Source organism: Pseudorca crassidens, chromosome 18 (assembly GCF_039906515.1).
Source record: "Pseudorca crassidens isolate mPseCra1 chromosome 18, mPseCra1.hap1, whole genome shotgun sequence".
NCBI classification, from domain to species: Eukaryota; Metazoa; Chordata; class Mammalia; order Artiodactyla; family Delphinidae; genus Pseudorca; species Pseudorca crassidens.
In genome coordinates this window covers 30,474,555-30,494,649 of record NC_090313.1, presented here as the reverse complement: position 1 = coordinate 30,494,649, position 20,095 = coordinate 30,474,555, and the positions used below count along the sequence as shown (strand labels likewise).

The window sequence follows — 20,095 nt, the reverse complement described above, 5'->3', positions numbered from 1 at the left end:
TCTAAAGCAAGGTTTCTCAACCTTGGCACTATTGACATTTTGGACTGGATAATTCTTTGTTGCGGGAGTCTGTCCTGTGCATTGTAGAACGTTGAGGAGCATCCCTGGCCTCTACTCAATAGATGCAAGTAGCAGTGTGCCCTCCATCCCCGCCTTGTGACAACTAAAAATGTCTCCTGACATTGCCAATAACCCCTATGGCATAAAATCATCCCTGGTTGAGAACCACTGAGCTAAAGAATCAAGAAAGTAAACGCTACCCTTTTATATGGGCTAGTTTGCTGACTGACTACAGATTTCATTGTTCTCATGCTTGGCATTTCAATTGCGATTTCCCTTTGAAAAGCAATGGTATCCTAGAAAATTTAGTTTGAATCATTTGTTTGTTTGAATGTTTGTGTCTGTCAGTGGGCTTAGTAGAAAAATCCTTGGTATATCCGGACTTGCATGAAAAATATGGGCTCAATTTGAACATCTTTGCTCTAAAGTGTTATTCTTTCAGATTCCTTTAAGAGTGGAATGTGTAAGGTTGACTACAGAGGCTGGGAAAGTTGTCTTCTCATTCAGGAATGCTGTAGAATGTAGGACATGGGCAAAGATGCCAGCTAGCTTAAGCTGTTAGATGTGTCATTTTCTCCTGCCTTCATAATGGTTATTTTAAGAAATAAAGCAAGTCTATGGGTCTGCCATTTTTCAGAAGGTTATTAGTGGTCAGTGTTCTTGTACCTGTGTAAAATTACTTCTGATTCATTCATCTTCACTCACCTCTACACTTGGGTGTCAGCAAAGTAGTGCAACCTAGTCTATGCCAAGGTCACTGTTGAAACATCTAGTTGTTCCCTTCCGCTGTAGTAGAAAATTCACCTGAGGAATCAGCTATAAAATTTAAATATTCTGATACAGGTTTTGTCATGTACTTTTCTGAAAACTACTCTTAAGCAATGACTATATTTATCCCATTAAAAATTTTTTCTTAGTAAAATAAGCCCAGGGGTTGGGAGAGGGGAGGTTTATGAAATGCTGAGTTTGCGAGTTCTTTCTACAAGTAAAATCAAAATGTGAGACCTCAAGACAGACTGTTTTCAGGAGAAAAAAACTTTCTTCTGTTTCCTTTCTCTTCCAAGTTGAAATAATGTAAGAAGTACAAATATAATTACTAGTTTCATTCAAGGGTGGTACTTTTCTGGGTAAGAGGCAGGAATGAATTTTGTATGGTTGAAGAGAAAGTACTCAAGGAATATTAGAATGTGGCTTGGATGAGCAGCCAGTATGAATATATGCCTTGCTTGAAAGAGTGGTGATTGAGAGTTGCTCTGTACTAGGTCAAACCCAATGTGTGTCTCAGAGGGAATATCTCTCTAGTTGGTAATAAGCAAGATGCATTTGTGAAAATATTTGGATGTTAATATATGCAAAACACTGATAACAAGCTGCGGCATGAGAAGAGAGGGGAAAATGGTGTACAGCTAGTTTAAAATAACCATTTAATGGTAAGATCAGTAGTGTCTATTTTCTGGTCTTTTTTTTTTTTTTTTTTTTTTTTTTTTTTTTTTTTGCGGTACGCGGGCCTCTCACTGTTGCGGCCTCTCCCGTTGCGGAGCACAGGCTCCGGACGCGCAGGCTCAGCGGCCATGGCTCACGGGCCCAGCCGCTCCGCGGCATGTGGGATCTTCCCAGACCGGGGCACGAACCCGTGTCCCCTGCATCAGCAGGTGGACTCTCAACCACTGCGCCACCAGGGAAGCCCTATTTTCTGGTCTTGAATTTTATTGCTGACTTCGTAGATTTGTTGAAGGAGATCTTCCACCTAGTAAATTTGGGAGAGGCTTCCACCAAGCAAATTCTTTTTGGTTCACTCATCCTTGCCAATTCGATTATTTAGCCAATAAGAGCAGGATTTTCGTACTGAGCTGATTCTGACTGCCCTGCCCCCCATCTTTAGATGGATGGGGGTCAACATGGAGGTCCCCTCCCATAACCCTACTCTTGCCTCAACTCTTAGTTTTCATGTTCTTTATTTCCTCACAGTTGATAAATAACAAAGGCTAAATGTTTCTATAAATTACCATTTCTCACCTCTTACTGTATTGGAATAATTTCATATATGTTGGGTCAGACCTTGGAGTTTTGAGTTAAAAGATTTTTTTCTTTTCTTTCATTTCCTAATGAGACAGTGAAGGTTAAACTATATCAATACACTTGATTAAAACTGCTCCATCTTGGTCTCATGATTAAAACTCTATTAAAGAAATGTTTTTATTACAAAGGGAAGGTGAACCACTGTTACAAGCTGTGTAACACTAACATTTAAACTATTCTTATTTTACTAGCATGCCAATCTCATTATTTTCTTTGAAAACAAAACACCAATAACACAAATACGGAGTACTTTTTCTTACTTCTTAATAAAGACATAGAAGAGTACTATAATGTTACCATTTTTAGTGTACTATTGCACTGGTGTAAGAAATCATAGCATAAAAGTTAGCCAGTACTATAAAAAAAGATCACTTTGTGCATTTGAAATGACATTTTCCATGGTTGTATTTTAATGTAAATAACTTTTTTCTAATGTATCTTTTATTGGAATTTCTGTGGATCACCATCTGTACTTTGAAATGGTTTGGGATTATCCAGTAATCAAGTCTGAGGAAACAGACTGATGTGCATTGGATGTCTTCAAGGTAACAAATATTAGATATTAAATATCCAAATGCCTTAATACCTCCATGTAAATGGCATATAAATAAGTCAATGATGACTGAGTTATTTATATAAAGTATTTTTAGGAGATCTCCTCAAGTTTTCTTGTCACCCTATTTTTCTCCAACTCTCAACTGAAATTAAGTATCACCAAGAGTAGAAACTTAGTGTCAACATTGAAATTGGTTACAATGCCCTTATAATGATGCAGCACTGTAAATCAGGAAACTCCGGTTTTATTTCTAGCCATAATCTCTTAGTCATGGCATTGGCACAAGTTTAGGAACACTTCCCTATGGTTTCAAAACTTACTCGTTTTTAAATCTAAGATGAACATTTATGTGCCAACTTTCAGCCTTGAGGGCAACTTTTTTCAAAACATTAATGAGGGCTTCCCTGGTGGCGCAGTGGTTGAGAGTCCACCTGCGGATGCAGGGGACACGGGTTTGTGCCCCGGTCTGGGAAGATCCCACATGCCTCAGAGCGGCTGGGCCCGTGGGCCATGGCCGCTGGGCCTGCGCGTCCGGAGCCTGTGCTCCGCGGCGGGAGAGGCCACAACAGTGAGAGGCCCGCGTACCACAAAAAAAAAAAAAAAAAAAAAAATTGATTCAGAGTAAGATTATGTCATACATGACAGTTTTATTCAGATACAAAGACACTTTGAACAATCTCTCTTTAAGCATCTTTTTAATGTAGAAATTGGAAATGGAAGAGCAGATGACGTTAATATGAAATAGAACCCAGGTGTAAGACTGGTGTCAGGGCATTGGTTGCTTGATGGGGTTTAGGCCCACGACTATCCCTCCTTTCCTAAAAGTACTGAACACCTACTCTGTGCCAGGTACTGTTCTAAGAACTTGGGACACAACCACAAGTAAGGCAGAGAACATTGCTCCCTAATGGAACATAGGCAGTAAGTCGATAATAACCTGTCAGGTGCCAATGATTACTGTGAAGAATCTATAATACCTTGCCAATTACCTTAATTATACTGAAAAAATAAAGTGAATGGGTAGAGAATGATTGAGTGCATGCATGAGAAGTATTACGGAGAAGGGGCTCAGGAGCGTCTTATTTCAGGGGCTGGCGTTTGATCAGGGACGTGAATGAAAGGAGGGAGTGGGAAGATATGAGGATGGGTGGGAGTTTTCCATAGAGAAGGAAAAGAGGGGTGGGGTCAAGGCAGGACCAAACCGGACCATTAAGGAGGACTCTGCGTCTGGAACTGAGTGAGGCAAAGAGGTAGGCCAGCAAGGTTGTATAGGGCTTTGTGGGCTTTGGTGAGTAGACTGCATTTTACCCTAAGCCACTGGGGATGAGAAGCCGTTGGGGACTTTTGAGAGTAATTTAATTTGTTGTTAGAAATTATTGGTTGTCTGTGATAAAGGATGCACGTATTTGTGAATACACTGAAACCCATTGATTTGTGTCCTTTGGATGAATTGTATAGTATGTGAATTAATGTCTCAATAAAACTTAAAAAGAGATCATAGATTGGTATTTGAAGAGTGGACTGAAGGAAACTGAGAAGCAGAAAAGTCAGTTAAGGAACAGCTTCAGTAATTGTGATGATTCATTTTATGTGTCAACCTGACTGTGCTATGGGGTGTCCAGATATTTGGTCAGACATTATTATATTATCCTAGGTGTGTCTGTGAGGGTGTTTTGGATGAGATTAACATTTGAATTGGTAGACTGAGTAAAGCAGATTGCCCTTTCTACTGAGAGTGGGCCTCATCTAATAAGTTGAAGGCCTGCCTAGAACAAAAAGTTCAACCCTCCTGTGAGTAAGAGGAAGCTACTCCTGCCTCAGTGCATGAGCTAGGACATTGGTCTTTTCCTGCCTTCAGACAGACCAGAACTGAAACATTGGCTCTTCCTGAATTTCAAGGCTGCTAGCTTTTGAACTTGTAGTTATACCATCCCACTGACTCTCCTGGTTCTCAGGCTCTGCCCACGAACTGGAACTATGCCATCAGCTCTCCTGGGTGTCCAGCTTATAGATGGGCAGATTGTGGGACTTAGCCTCCATAACTGTGGACGTAGCCTCCATAATTGTATGAGTCAATTCCTTTTTATAAATCTCTTTTATATATGTATCCTGTTGGTTCTCTTTTTGACTAATACAGTAGTTCAGGCAAGAGAATGTGGTGGCAATATTGGGAATGGTGAGAAGCTGTCAGAGTTTCCAAATGTTTTGATGGAAAAAGTGTGTAGGATTTACTTATGGGTTGATAGAGAAGCCAGGGTTTTTGTATTAGTAGTTTATTGACATAATACATATGGAGCAGAGGGTTGGTGGAGGGGAGGGGAGAGTCAAGAGACCCTGTGGAGGATGAGGCGATTTGCATAAGGTGGCAGATTTGCAAATGTCCAAAAAAGTGGTCAATGTTGATTTTAGATGTTATTCCCTAACAACATCATGGAAAAGATGATTAAAGGGATGGTTTGTGATTATTTAACAAGAAGGAAAATAATCACTAGAAGCCAGCCTTGTCCACCACAAATGCTCTAAAGCAACAGATCACTGGGCTGGTCCCATGGAGAGTCCAGGAGACCTACTAGAGGTCATGAAATGGCCCACAATGGATTTTGCTTGACTCACACAGGTTTTGCTTGTCTTCAAAATTTAAATCAACATTTGCATACCGTCATATTTTAGATAAAATCTTCATCTCTAGCTTTGCAATGAATCTGGTAACAGCAGGCCTGTATTCCCCCAAGGCAACCATTATATGGGGTGTCCCATAGACAGGATGGGAGCCTCTGGTTTCTTTGTTCTCTTTTGCCATCTCTTTGACATTATGCCCGTTTTATTCATTTGTATTTGATTTATTCATATGACCATCCTTGGCCTTTTAGGCATCTGTCTTAATTCCTGTAATGTGTCTGTTGTTGTAGCCTTGGTAGTTGAGATGGAAAAGCGGACCAGAATAATGTCTGTAGGCGAAATCTTAAATAATTGAGAAAAAATGCTCAGTTTTAAGGACCTGAATGTAAATCCATGTAAACTTGGAGAGAGGTTTCTGGCAGTTTGCCTTAGGGCTTGTACTTGCCCTAATTTTATTTAAAAAAAAAAAAAAAAAGGTGGGATGAAAACATGGGAAATTTACTTAGTCTAGTTTATAGATGTTGGAGCAATCACGCATAGCTCATGTACTGGATATCAAAAACTGAAACTAAAAACGATCCGAATGGGCCTCAGTCTCCAAAAGGATATTCATCAGGAATATATTTCTACTGTATTCTACTGAAAAAAAATCAATCACATGAATTCTGTGATTTTATATTGGCTACAAATGGAATCATGCATTTTATGCCTTTTTCTGTGATACCTCACTAATAGCATCACATGACATTCAATTCAGATTCTTTATATCCACCTTATTTTTATTCTAAATTTGACTAGCTTCCTGGTCTGTTAAAACTAACAGGTCTTCTTCCTATGAACTGTGATGTCAATTCATAGGAGGTGACTACACCACTGTATGTGAGCTCAGCTGATGGTATAATATAGACGCCACAATACAAAGTACCTGTGGTCTGCAACAAGAGAAGTTGGGTAAATTCTCTCCATTTACTGATTACTTACTATATGCTAGAAACTGTGCCAGTCACATATCTATTTCCTCATTCCATCCTCACAATCACCCCATTATCCTCATTTTACAAGATGACCATTATTAATTACCTTTACAGTGATGGTTTTTTGTGATAATTAACCACACTTGGAGTCCTGTCTTGAGTTACAGATGCTTCACTCTGAGAAGGCAATAGCACACAGGAACCTGTCTTTTTTTTTTTTTTTTTTTTTTTTTGCGGTACGCAGGCCTCTCACTGTTGCGGCCTCTCCCGTTGCGGAGCACAGGCTCCCGATGCGCAGGCTCAGCGGCCATGGCTCATGGGCCCAGCCGCTCCGCGGCATGTGGGATCTTCCCGGACCGGGGCACGAACCTGTGTCCCCTGCATCGGCAGGCGGACTCTCAACCACTGCGCCACCAGGGAGGCCCCAGGAACCTGTTTTTAAGGAGGCTTGGTAGCTGTAGGCAGAACATCTCCCAAAGATGTTTACACTCTAGCCCATTGAACCTGTGGATATGTTGCAAGGCAAGGGGGGCTTAGGTTGCAGGTGGAATTCGGGTTGGAGGAGAGGAGCCTGGATTAGCCAGGGGGGCCCAATATAATCACAAGGGTCCTGATAAGTGGAAGAGGGAGCGAGAACCAGATAGATGGTAGTGGAACAGAGACTCAGCCCGATGCTGCTGGTTTTGAAGATGGAGCGAAAGAAGCCTCAGGAAGGAAAAGAAAATCGATTTTCTTCCAGAGCCTCCAGAAGGAATAAAGCCCTGCCGACGCCTTGATTTTAGCCCAGCGAGACTGATTTTGAACTTCTAACCTCCAGAACTGTAAAATCATAAACTTATCTTGTGTTAAGCCACTAAACTGTAATTTGTGACAGCAGAAATGGGAAATTAATACAGTGGTTAAGAGCACACACTTGAGTTGAACTGTTTGGTTTGAATCCTAGCTTCACTACTTACTGGGTGACCTTAGGCAAGTCACATACCTCTTAGGCCTCAGTTTCACCGTGTGTAAAATGGGAACAGTTAGACTTTGTAAGCTTCTTTTCATGGGAAGTTGAGATTATTGGGAAAATTAGCTATTCTATGGAGAGCCAGTTGGGATAATAAGAGAATGGAAAAATGTCACATGAGCGACCAGAGATGTTGAGGAAACCAGGAGAAGCTGTGAGGTGGGGGAAACACATGGAGTGTACGAAGTAGGAAAGCTCAGGGGCTCTCCTGTGGGAGAAAGATGAGATTCATTTTGCATTAAGTAGGCAGGGATAGGATCAATATTTTATAATTACAGTGAGAAGTCTTTGGACTTTTTTTAAATTAATTTATTTATTTTTGGCTGTGTTGGGTCTTTATTTCTGTGCAAGGGCTCTCTCTAGTTGCGGGGAGCGGGGCCCACTCTTTATCGCGGTGCGCGGGCCTCTCACTATCGCAGCCTCTCTTGTTGTGGAACACAGGCTCCAGACACGCAGGCTCAGTAGTTGTGGCGCACGGGCCTAGTTGCTCTGCGGCATGTGGGATCCTCCCAGACCAGGGCTCGAACCCGTGTCCCCTGCATTAGCAGGCAGATTCTCAACCACTGCACCACCAGGGAAGCCCCTTTGGACTTTTTTGACATAGAAATGACTAAAAGTGAGTCAGCCTCATAAAGCAAGGAGTCCCTGGGGTTGGAAAGACTTACAAAAGGGCTGATGATCCAGACATATTACCTGTAAAAGAGTCTCTGAAGGGGGTGGGGTGGGGGCACTGAAGGAACACGAATTCCCAACCATCTCCAAAGTTTTACTGTGTAGTTTTCCTTCATTAAACATGCTTTATTGATTCATAAGACATGCATTTTAGCATCATTATGACACGTTGATCTAAGCAATTACATGTTTCACTTTGGAACATACAACATGGATAATTTGAGGACAGAACTTTGTTTTCTTTTCTTCCCATTTTGTCCCGTCCCCCCACCTCTGGCAACCAACCAATCTGTTCTCTGACAGAACTTCTTAAGAATCTATGTTGGCACCTTTTTTTTCTTTTTTTAACAGAGTAGGTAAGTTTTAGAATTACTTCCTTTCTGATGTAAAGTTTAATCGATATAATATGTAAGACCGTACCTGACTTCATGCTGCAGTTTGACAAAGGCTGTTATGGCTCCTGTGTAGTTAATTGTAACCCGAGTTGATTAAGCATGTCAATAACTAGCCTTTTTTTGTTGTTGTTGTTTTTAACATCTTTATTGGAGTATAATTGCTTTACAATGTTGTGTTAGTTTCTGCTGTATCACTAAGTGAATCAGCTATACGTATACATATATCCCCATATCTCCTCCCCCTTGCGTCTCCCTCCCACCCTCCCTATCCCACCCCTCTAGGTGGTCACAAAGCACCGAGCTGAGCTCCCTGTGCTATGCAGCTGCTTCCCACTAGCTATCAGTTTTACATTTGATAATGTATATATGTCCATGCCACTCTCTCACTTCGTCCTGGAGTGAGGTGGATGGACCTAGAGTCTGTCATACAGAGTGAAGTAAGTCAGAAAGAGGAAAAAAAAAAAAAAAGGTTCTGAAGAACCTAGGGGCAGGACAGGAAGAAGGAAGCAGGTGTAGAGAATAACTAGCCTTTTACGGGAGCACTCAGCCCTCCATCCCTCTGACCTGCTGCTGCCCTAACCTGCCAGCTCTCAGTCTCTCTCTCTTGGTCTGGCTTTGCTCTTGCCCCATCAGACAGTGCTGGGGCAAAATCAAACCACCAAGCTGCTGGCACAGTTATCATGTATAAGCCCCAGGCCCTCCGTGTCACCTGGCGATTCCTTTTAAGCATTTCTGGTTGGGTCCTATTTTCACATGTGACAGAACTTTACTGCTCTCCTTGTCCTCAATTCCTTTCTTACCGGCAAGTGACCGAGCCTTTTTCTTTGTAGAGAAGTAAGCACCCAAGGACAACTTAAAGACGAGCTGCAAAAAAAAAAAAAAAAAAAAGACGAGCTGCTTATTTTCTTCACAAATAAGGATGGAAGTCGAATCTCTTGTGTGTTTACCTACATATTAGAATCACAGATTGTAGGTGTGCTACTTCACAGCTTACATTTATTAACTAAGCCGTAAAACAGGATGAACTTTCCAAAACAAAAAGAGCTAGGGCTAGCTGATCAAAACTGTGACTAAGCTGCTTTCTTAATGGAAATGATATACTTAAAAGGCAAATTTGGATATATTGTCATTGTTGCTTGGGAGTTGCTTTAAAATCATTTTGAATGACCACAATTAGTGTATCATAAGAATGGAATTCAATTCACTTTTAGTCATGGTCCAATGTGAGTTCTATAATACCTAGGTGTTTCGTGTTTACGCTAACGAGAAACACTGCTTTAGTTCATATTTGGAAAGAGTGTCCTTATTTTGTTATTTGTCAGAGAACTTGTCTACAAAGACTCTAATCACCTGCAGGAGTATCTTAGGATGCACATTGCGATTCAGTAGGTCTGGGGTGGAGCTGCAGCTTCTGCATTTCTGACAGTTCCCAGGTGATGCCAGTGCTGATGGTGTGTGGACCACACGTTGAGTAGCAAGAGGCTAGGTCAGCTGTTCTCCAGTTTGATCCCCATCAGCATCGCCTGAGCGGCAGTACTGCGTGCCCCTTTGGTCATTCTGATGTGGCTGACAGGAGACTGTCACTCTAAAGCATGGACTTAGTTTCTCCGCCTCCAGCAGTGCTTACACCCTCTTGCTTGCTGGCACGTACCTGCTAACTTTCTGGCACTGTCAATTCCCAAGGCAGAGGAAATAGGGGCCATGTCATTAATAGAAAAGGAGTTGAGGTCACCAAGCCTCTTGGCCTTAGGATAAATTGACCGGCACCATCCTGTCCTCATGTTCAGAGGAATTGGATAACAGGCTCTTTTGAAAATGGAAGAATCTTGCTTAAAGTAGGCATAGAGCTGTACTGGGAAAAAAGGTCAGACTGAGCATGGGAAGATCGCTTGGTTCATTGATGGGAAACACTGCCAAGTGACGCCATTCTGGGAGCTTTGGTTTAAGATGTTGCTGGTATGGCCCTCAGGTCACAGGCCTGAGCACAGCTTCACTCTTCTTTAGAATTAGTTAGGATTTTCATCTTATTCAGGAATTCTGTAATAAATCTCTTTATTAGTCTTGTCTTTATTTAAAGAACCCATTTTTGTGTATGACAGCTCTTGACCCTGTACACTCAGGAAATTTCTGCAGAGGTGGGTCTAACTGGTTTGATCTTAAGAGCAGACAGTTCCCCATCTGTTGTGGCATTAAGGTTTCATCATTCAAAGTATTCCCTCTACATGTTGGAAGTCATCACACTTGAAATTTTATCATTAATGATACTTAAAGGGGCTTCCCTGGTGGCGCAGTGGTTGAGAGTCCACCTGCCGATGCAGGGGACACGGGTTCGTGCCCCGGTCCAGAAAGATCCCACATGCCACGGAGCAGCTGGGCGCATGAGCCATGGCCGCTGAACCTACGCGTCCGGAGCCTGTGTTCCGCAACGGGAGAGGCCACAACAGTGAGAGGCCCACGTACTGCCCAAAAAAAAAAAAAAAAAAAAAAAAGATACTTAAATAAGAAAAGGTCCTCTAAGTAAGAATGAAAGTGGCTTTGGGCAGGTGAGAGCCTAGGGAGGTGGAGTATACACTTTAATGAGGATTTAGACTTTGTGTAACAAAATGATTCAGCATGTAAGAGAAAATAGTTTGTTGACAGTAATGCAATAACACATCATTGTATACATATGTGTCAATCCCGATATCCCAATTCATCACACCACCACCACCACCCCCTGCTGCTTTCCGCCCTTGGTGTTTGTTTCTTTATATCTGTGTCTCAATTTCTGCCCTGCAAACCAGTTCATCTGTACCATTTTTCTAGGTTCCACATATATGCGTTAATATACGATATTTGTTTTTCTCTTTCTGACTTACTTCACTCTGTATGACAGTCTCTAGATCCATCCACGTCTCAACAAATGACCCAATTTCGTTCCTTTGTATGACTAATATTCCATTGTATATATGTACCACACCTTCTTTATCCATTCATCTGTCAGTGGGCATTTAGGTTGCTCCCATGACCTGGCTATTGTAAATAGTGCTGCCATGATCATTGGGGTGCATGTGTCTTTTTGAATTATGCTTTTCTCTGGGTATATGCCCAGTAGTGGGATTGCTGGATCATATGGTAATTCTATTTTTAGTTTTGTAAGGAACCTCCATACTGTTCTCCATAGTGGCTGTATCAATTTACATTCCCACCAACAGTGCAGGAGGGTTCCCTTTTCTCCGCACCCTCTCCAGCATTTGTTGTTTGTAGATTTTCTAATGATGCCCATTCTAACTGGTGAGAGGTGATACCTCATTGTAGTTTTGATTTGCATTTCTCTAATAATTAGTGATGTTGAGCAGCTTTTCACGTGCTTCTTGGCCATCTGTATGTCTTCTTTGGAGAAATGTCTATTTAGGTCTTCTGCCCATTTTTGGATTGGGTTGTTTGTTGTTTTAATATTGAGCTGCATGAGCTGTTTATATATTTTGGAGAGTAATTCTTTGTCCGTTGATTCGTTAGCAAATATTTTCTCCCATTCTGAGGGTCTTTTCGTCTTGTTTATGGTTTCCTTTGCTGTGCAAAAGCTTTGAGGTTTCATTAGGTCCCATTTGTTTATTTTTGTTTTTATTTCCATTACTCTAGCAGGTGGATCAAAAAATATCTTGCTGTGATTTATGTCAAAGAGTGTTCTTCCTATGTTTGACTCTAAGAGTTTTATAGTGTCCGGTCTTACCTTACATATAGGTCACTAATCCATTTTGAATTTATTTTTGTGTATGGTGTTAGGGAGTGTTCTAATTTCATTCTTTTACATGTAGCTGTCTAGTTTTCCCAGCACCACTTATTGAAGAGACTGTCTTTTCTCCATTGTATATCCTTGCCTCCTTTGTCATAGATTAGCTGACCATAGGTGCATGGGTTTATCTCTTGGCTTTCTGTCCTGTTCCATTGATCTATATTTCTGTTTTAGTGCCCGTACCATATTGTCTTGATTACTGTAGCTTTGTAATATAGTCTGAAGTCAGCAAGTCTGATTGCTCCAGCTCCACTTTTTTCCCTCAAGACTGCTTTGGCTATTTGGGGTCTTTCGTGTCGCCATACAAATTTTAAGATTTTTTTGTTCTAGTTCTGTAAAAAATGCCATTGGTAATTTGATAGGGATTGCATTGAATCTGTAGATTGCTTTGGGTAGTAGAGTCATTTTCACAATATTGATTCTTCCAATCCAAGAACATGGTTTATCTCTCCATCTGTTGGTACCATCTTTACTTTCTTTCATCAGTGTCTTATAGTTTTCTGCATACAGGTCTTTTGTCTCCCTAGATAAATTTACTCCTAGGTATTTTATTCTTTTTGTTGCAATGGTAAATGGGAGTGTTTCCTTAATTTTTCTTTCAGATTCTTCATCATTAGTTTATAAGAATGCTAGAGATTTCTGTGCATTAATTTTGTATCCTGCAACTTTACCAAATTCATTGATTAGCTCTAGTAGTTTTCAGGTGGCATCTTTAGGATTCTCTATGTATAGTATCATGTCATCTGCAAACAGTGACGGTTTTACTTCTTCTTTTCCAATTTGTATTCCTTTTAATTCTTTGTCTTCTCTGATTCCCGTGGCTAGGACTTCCAAAACTATGTTGAATAATAGTGGCGGGAATGGACATCCTTGTCTTGTTCCTGATCTTAGAGGAAATGCTTTCAGTTTTTCACCATTAAAAATGATGTTTGCTGTGGGTTTGTCCTATATGGCCTTTATTATGTTGAGGTAGGTTCCCTCTATGCCCACTTTCTGGAGAGTTTTTATCATAAATGGGTGTTGAATTTTTGTCAAAAGCTTTTTCTGCATCTATTGAGATGATCATATGGTTTTTCTTCTTCGGTTTGTTAATATGGTGTATCACATTGATTGGTTTGCATATATTGAAGAATCCTTGCATGCCTCGGTTAAATCCCACTTGATCATGGTGTATGATCCTTTTAATGTGTTGTTGGATTCTGTTTGCTAGTATTTTATTCAGGATTTTTGCATCTATATTCATCAGTGATATTGGTCTGTAATTTTCCTTTTTTGTAGTATCTTTGTCTGGTTTTGGTATCATGGTGATGGTGGCCTCATAGAATGAGTTTGGGAATGTTCCTTCCTCTGCAATTTTTTGGAAGAGTTTGAGAAGGATGGGTGTTAGGTCTTCTCTAAATGTTTGATAGAATTCACCTGTGAAGACATCTGGTCCTGGACTTTTGTTTGTTGGAAGATTTTCTTTATTTTTTTTAATTTTCATTTTTTTGCGGTACGCGGACCTCTCACTGCTGTCGCCTCTCCCGCCGCGGAGCATCCGGACGCGCAGGCTTAGCGGCCATGGCCCACGGGCCCAGCCGCTCCGCGGCACGCGGGATCCTCCCGGACCGGGGCACGAACCCGTGTCCCCTGCGTCGGCAGGCGGACTCCCAACCACTGCGCCACCAGGGAAGCCCTGTTGGAAGATTTTTAATCACAGTTTCAATTTCATTACTTGTGATTGGTCTGTTCATACTTTCTATTTCTTCCTGATTCAGTCTTGGAAGGTTATACCTTTCTAAGAATATTTCCATTTCTTCCAGGTTGTCCATTTTATTGGCATAGAGTTGTTTGTAGTAGTCCCTTAGGATGCTTTGTATTTCTGCGGTGTCTGTTGTAACTTCTCCTTTTTCATTTTTAATTTTATTGATAATTTTATTGATTTGAGTCCTCTCCCTCTTTTTCTTGATGAGACTGGCTAATGGTTTATCAATTTCGTTTATCTTCTCAAAGAACCAGCTGTTAGTTTTATTGATCTTTGCTATTGTTTTCTTTGTTTCTGTTTCTTTTATTTCTGCTCTGATCTTTATGATTTCTTTCCTTCTGCTAACTTTGGGTTTTGTTTGTTCTTCTTTCTCTAGTTCCTTTAGGTGTAAGTCTAGATCGTTTATTTGAGATTTTTCTTCTTTCTTGAGGTAGACTTGTATAGCTATAAACTTCCCTCTTACAACTGCTTTTGCTACATCCCATAGGTTTTGGGTCGCCGTGTTTTCATTGTCATTTGTCTCTAGGTATTTTTTGATTTCTTCAGTGATCTCTTGGCTATTTAGTAATGTATTGTTTAGCCTCCATGTGTTTTTGTTTTTTACATTTTTTTGCCTGTCATTGATTTCTAATCTCATAGCATTGTGGTCAGAAAAGATGCTTGATATGATTTCAAGTTTCTTAAATTTACTGAGGCTTGATTTGTGACCCAAAATGTGATCTATCCTGGAGACTGTTCTGGGCACACTTGAGAAGAAAGTGTCATCTGCTGTTTTTGCATGGAATGTTCTATAAATATCAGTTAAATCTGTCTGGCCTATTGTGTCATTTAAAGCTTCTCTTTCCTTATTTATTTTCATTTTGGATGATCTGTCCATTGGTGTAAGTGAGGTATTAAAGTCCCCCACTATTATTGTGTTACTATCCATTTCCCCTTTTATATCTGTTAGCAGTTGCCTTATGTATTGAGGTGATCCTATGTTGGTTGCATATATATTTATAATTGTTACATCTTCTTCTTGGATTGAACCCTTGATCATTATGTAATGTCGTTGTCTCTTGTAACATTCTTTATTTTAAAGTCTATTTTATCTGATGTGAGTACTGCTACTGCAGCTTTTTTTTGATTTCCATCTGCATGGAATATCTTTTTCCATCCTCTCACTTTCAGTCTGTATGTGTCCCTAGGTCTGAAGTGGGTCTCTTGTAGACAGCATATATACGGGTCTTGTTTTTGTATCCATTCAGCCAGTCTGTGCCTTTTGGTTGGAGCATTTAATCCATTCACTTTTAAGGTAATTATTGATATGTATGTTCCTATTACCATTTTCTTAATTGTTTTGGGTTTGTTTTTGTGGGCCCTTTTTTTCTCTTGTGTTTCCGACTTAGAGAAGTTCCTTTAGCATTTGTTGTAGAGCTGGTTTGGTGGTGCTGAATTCTCTTAGCTTTTGCTTGTCTGTAAAGCTTTTGATTTCTCCATCGCATCTGAATGAGATCCTTGCCGGGTAGAGTAATCTTGGTTGTAAGTTCTTCCTGTTCATGGCTTTAAGTATATCATGCCACTCCCTTCTGGCTTGTAGAGTTTCTGCTGAGAAATCAGCTGTTAACCTTATGGGAGTTCCCTTGTATGTTATTTTTCATTTTTCCCTTGCTGCTCTCAATAATTTTTCTTTGTCTTTAATTTTTGCCAATTTGATTATTATGTGTCTCGGCGTGTTTCTCCTTGGGTTTATCCTGTATGGGGCTCTCTGTGCTTCCTGGACTTGGGTGGCTATTTCCTTTCCCATGTTAGGGAAGTTTTTGACTATAATGTCTTCAAATATTTTGGCAGGTCCTTTCTCTCTCTCTTCTCCTTCTGGGACCCCTATAATGCAAATGTTGTTGAGTTTAATGTCGCAGAGGTCTCTTACGCTCTCTTCATTTCTTCTCATTCTTTTTTCTTTATTCTGTTCAGCAGCAGTGAGTTCCACCATTCTGTCTTCCAGGTCACTTATCCGTTCTTCTGCCTCAGTTATTCTGCTATTGATTCCTTCTAGTGTAGTTTTCATTTCAGTTATTGTATTGTTCATCTCTGTTTGTTCTTTATTTCTTCTAGGTCTTTGTTAAACATTTCTTGCATCTTCTCGATCTTTGCCTTCATTCTTTTTCCAAGGTCCTGGATCATCTTCACTATCATTATTCTGAATTCTTATTCTGGAAGGTTGCCTATCTCCACTTAATTTAGTTGTTTTTCTGGGGTTTTTTCTTGTTCCTTCATCTGGTACATAGCCCTCTGCCTTTTCATCTTGTCTGTCTTTCTGTGAATGTGGTTTTTGTTCCACTGGCTGCAGGATTGTAGTTCTTCTTGCTTCTGCTGTCTGCCCTCTGGTGGATGAGGCTATCTAAGAGGCTTGTGCAAGTTTCCTGATTAGAGGGACTGGTGGTGGGTAGAGCCAGCTGTTGCTCTAGTGGGCAGAGCTCAGTAAAACTTTAATCCTCTTGACTGCTGTTGGGTGGGTCTGGGTTCCCTCCCTGTTTTGACGAGAGGTGACCCAACACTGGAGCCTGCAGGCTTTTTGGTGGGACCCATGGCAGGCTCTGGGAGGGCTCAGGCCAATGAGTACCTTCCAGAACTTCTGCCACCAGTGTCCCCTTCCCCACGGTGAGCCACAGCCACACCCTGCCTCTGCAGGAGACCCTCCAACACCAGCAGGTAGATCTGGTTCAGTCTCCCCTGGGTCCTGATGCGCACACTACTTTGTGTGTGCCCTCCAAGAGTGGAGTCTCTGTTTCCCGAAGTCCTGTCAGAGTCCTGCAATCAAATCCCGCTAGCCTTCAAAGTCTGATTCTCTAGGAATTCCTCCTCCCGTTGCCGGACCCCCAGGTTCAGAGGCCTGACGTGCGGCTCAGAACCTTCACTCCAGTGGGTGGACTTCTGTGGTGTAAGTGTTCTCCAGTTTGTGAGTCACCCACCCAGCAGTTATGGGATTTGATTTATTGTGATTGTGCCCCTCCTACCATCTCATTGTGGCTTCTCCTTTGTCTTTGGATGTGGGGTATCTTTTTTGGTGAGTTCCAGTGTCTTCCTGTCCTTGATTGTTCAGCAGTTAGTTGTGATTCTGGTGTTCTCGCAAGAGGGAGTGAGAGCACGTCCTTCTGCTCCGCCATCTTGGTTCAGGCTCTGTTCTTTGTTGTACAAGTATTGTAGCCAGCTTCTAAAGTGGTCCCAGTGATTCTCACGTGATAGTCACTCCCTTATACCTATAAATTGTACCTAATTAACTAGATGCTCTAGCTGAAATGATTTCCTGGTGGAGTGTTAATGTGCTTCCTGGCTTCCTCTTGATGATTATAGTAAAATGCGAAAGGTGAAGTGACAGGTAGAATAGTAAACACAAGGGGTCACAGGAATTGCTGGTTTTGGGAATTATCAGTCTCTTTATGTTAATAAATGATTAATTTTTTTTCTGAAAAAAATCAAGAGAATTGAGAAATGGGTTTTTGGCAGCGATCAAATTCAGAGCGCTTGCAGGAAAACAAGATGGTCTAACGATGAAGCTGAGGGTGTGGTTGTATAATCGCTTAAGATCTTAGAAAGATACAAAGTGGTACCTTGGAAATCTGTCTGGTCTAGCAATAGGGCTTCTAAGAAGCTTAAGGGTGGTGTCTCTCAGTCATCTCAGCACATGAAGAGAAGGGCTTGTCTTGAAGGAATTTGTGGTTGTGGCTTTTGTCTAAGGGAGTGAAGTCCAATAAGATTCACAGAAGACATATGGTATTTTTGAGAGAATTGTATTTGCAGAAACTTTGAGGGAATCATATTTGCAGAAACTTTGTAAACTTAGACTGAAAGGGAAAGAGGATTACAAAATAAAAAGACCTTTAGTCCTCCAAACTTCTTCAGCCAGGAAGCAGACTGAGAAAGGTACACATCTGCAAACACAAGCTACTTTCCAAGGAAATGGAAAGATAATTTTTAAGGCGGAGCCAAGTGTCCGGAGAGTGAAGCAGAAAACCACGAAGGAGGTGTTCCCTGGCCTTGAATCCTGATGAAGGACCTGCCAACCTATGCTTTGCAGGACTTCAGAATCAGTGACCTTTCCTTTCTGCACACATTGAACTGGAGTGTGTCTATTGGTTACCCTACACCTGTCGCACCATTGTATGTTGGGTGTCTGGGGCAGGTAACTTGTTGCTTCAGTTCACTGGCACTCAAGTTGAGAGAGCTATTCAAGGGCTGTTTCTAAGGCACCGCACCTGAGGAGCCTACTGCTGCTCAGATTGAATGCCTTCCATTGAGCTGTTCAACTTTTGACTTAAGTTCCTTTAATCTTTGACCTCTGTTCAAAATGAATAAAATGAATCATGGATGGCAGCTTTCAGCTAGGTAGTTCGCGCTGCCTTTTCCTGATAGTACGTACACTAGACTAACATCCTACTGCTACAAACAGGTTTTCTTTAAATGTCCCTGGGCTCCCTAACAGCATTGTTTTTCTCTGCCATACATTTGCTTCCCCTTTCCCTAAGTCCTCTCACGCACCAAGAACCCAAACTGTTGAATTTAGCCTCTTCACCTTACTTCATTTCCCTTTCGATCATTCCCTCCCACGTTGCCATCGCAGCCTGCCTTTTCTTCCTGTGGAGATGAGCTTCCCAGCATGGGAAAAGGGTAACTGCCTCTCTCCACGTGGCAGAGAGGACCCTCGCGGCCACCTGTTAGGGAGTGAGGTGAGCTTTCAGGGGCCCTGAGCAGCTCACCCCTCAGATGTGGCGTTGCCAGCAGGTGTGAGGGGACCAGCCTGTGCTGGCATGTGAGGAGGCCATTCTCTTGCCTGAGAACCTAACAACGTGGAAGGTGAAGAGTCGCATGGCATCTGCACAAGCTCAAGCCCATAAAGGATTTTCTTTTTTGAAGTGGAGTAAAGATAGAAGCTCCAGCTAATTTTGCTCACCCAGTGTGTCTCTACTATTGTCAGTGTTGGTGCAGCTGTTGACGTGAATGAAGAGCCTTGGTTTGTGAATGGAGGATTTGGGTTTTGAAGTTAGATAGGAGGGCAACCTAGATTTTCACGTTGTGGAGGCCCTTCCTGAGGCAGGTGCAGGGCATGAGTAACGACCACACCTCAGCTCTGCGGCTCAGCCAATGATCACTGGGCTTCTCCTGGGTCCTACCGTGTGGTTTCCCTGTCTGTCAGGAGCCGGGTTAGCAACCAAACCAGATTCCAGGTGTGGTATTCCACAGTCGTTCTGTAATTTGTAATCATAGAAACAGAATGTTCCTCCTCTTCTTTCTTCCCTGCCAACAGTTTCTGGGTGGGTGAATGTCAGTAGCTGGAGTTATTTTTAAAGAGGAGAGGTGAGGCTTGTCGTGCAAAGCTGGGAAGAGGGCGTTTGTTTGCAGAGCAGAGCTGACATCCAAGTGTAGATTACTGCTCAGTGGCCAGGCACTTGTCCTATAACAGGTAATGTTTAACGTGTCAGTCACAAAGATCACAGGAACAGCATATGCCTGGCATGAGAGAGCACTGCCGTTTATGCTCTGGAAAACTGAAAGGCTATACGTGCACATGTATTAATATTATTTTTTTTTACATACATGAGTGGCTTGGTCTTGCTTCCTCCTTTTTGGCTGGCTGTAATTGGACTTTGAAGCTTGGAAGTTATATCATAAAAATTGGTAACCTTTGTCTGAGAGAGAGCTCGGCTAAGCAATCACTTTCCACTTCTTTTCACAGGATAATATAAACGTTTTTTTGAAAGCTTGTGAACAGATTGGATTGAAAGAAGCCCAGCTTTTCCATCCTGGGGATCTACAGGATTTATCAAATCGAGTCACTGTCAAGTAAGTTTCACTGGTTTGTTACATGTTTTTTTAAACTTAGGGCTTGTGGCTTAAGTGTAAATAATTTCTGAGAGCTCTGATTACAGGAAAATTGTCCCTCTGTCTTCCTCTGTTTGCATTCCAAAACAGACCATTTAAGAAATAGTTTAGGGATTGTGAGTGTGAAGCTGTCTGTAACTGAGACCATGGTATCTTATTATTTTAGATTCCTGTATTAGCCAAAATGGTGGTTTATATTTTAATGCTTGTCCAACATCATAGTGTTTGGTTGCTAATGGTGACGATGCTCATTATATTTATAAAGAAAATGGAGAAGGTTATATTTTAGCTTACAGAGTAAAAATTATTTGAAATTAAGACATGATTGCTAACATAAAAATGAGAGTGGGACA

General features: G+C 41.5%; 1 protein-coding gene across 12 annotated transcripts in view; it reads left to right on the top strand.

Annotated features, from left to right (window-relative positions):
• Nucleotides 1–20,095, top strand: part of LMO7 (LIM domain 7) — a 202,129-nt gene that overhangs the window by 85,928 nt on the left and 96,106 nt on the right. For all 12 annotated transcript variants that reach the window (XM_067713919.1, XM_067713924.1, XM_067713920.1 and 9 more), the window contains one exon: nucleotides 19,597–19,703. In XM_067713919.1, the coding sequence (XP_067570020.1) occupies nucleotides 19,597–19,703 (107 nt within the window). The remainder of the gene's footprint in view (nucleotides 1–19,596; nucleotides 19,704–20,095) is intronic.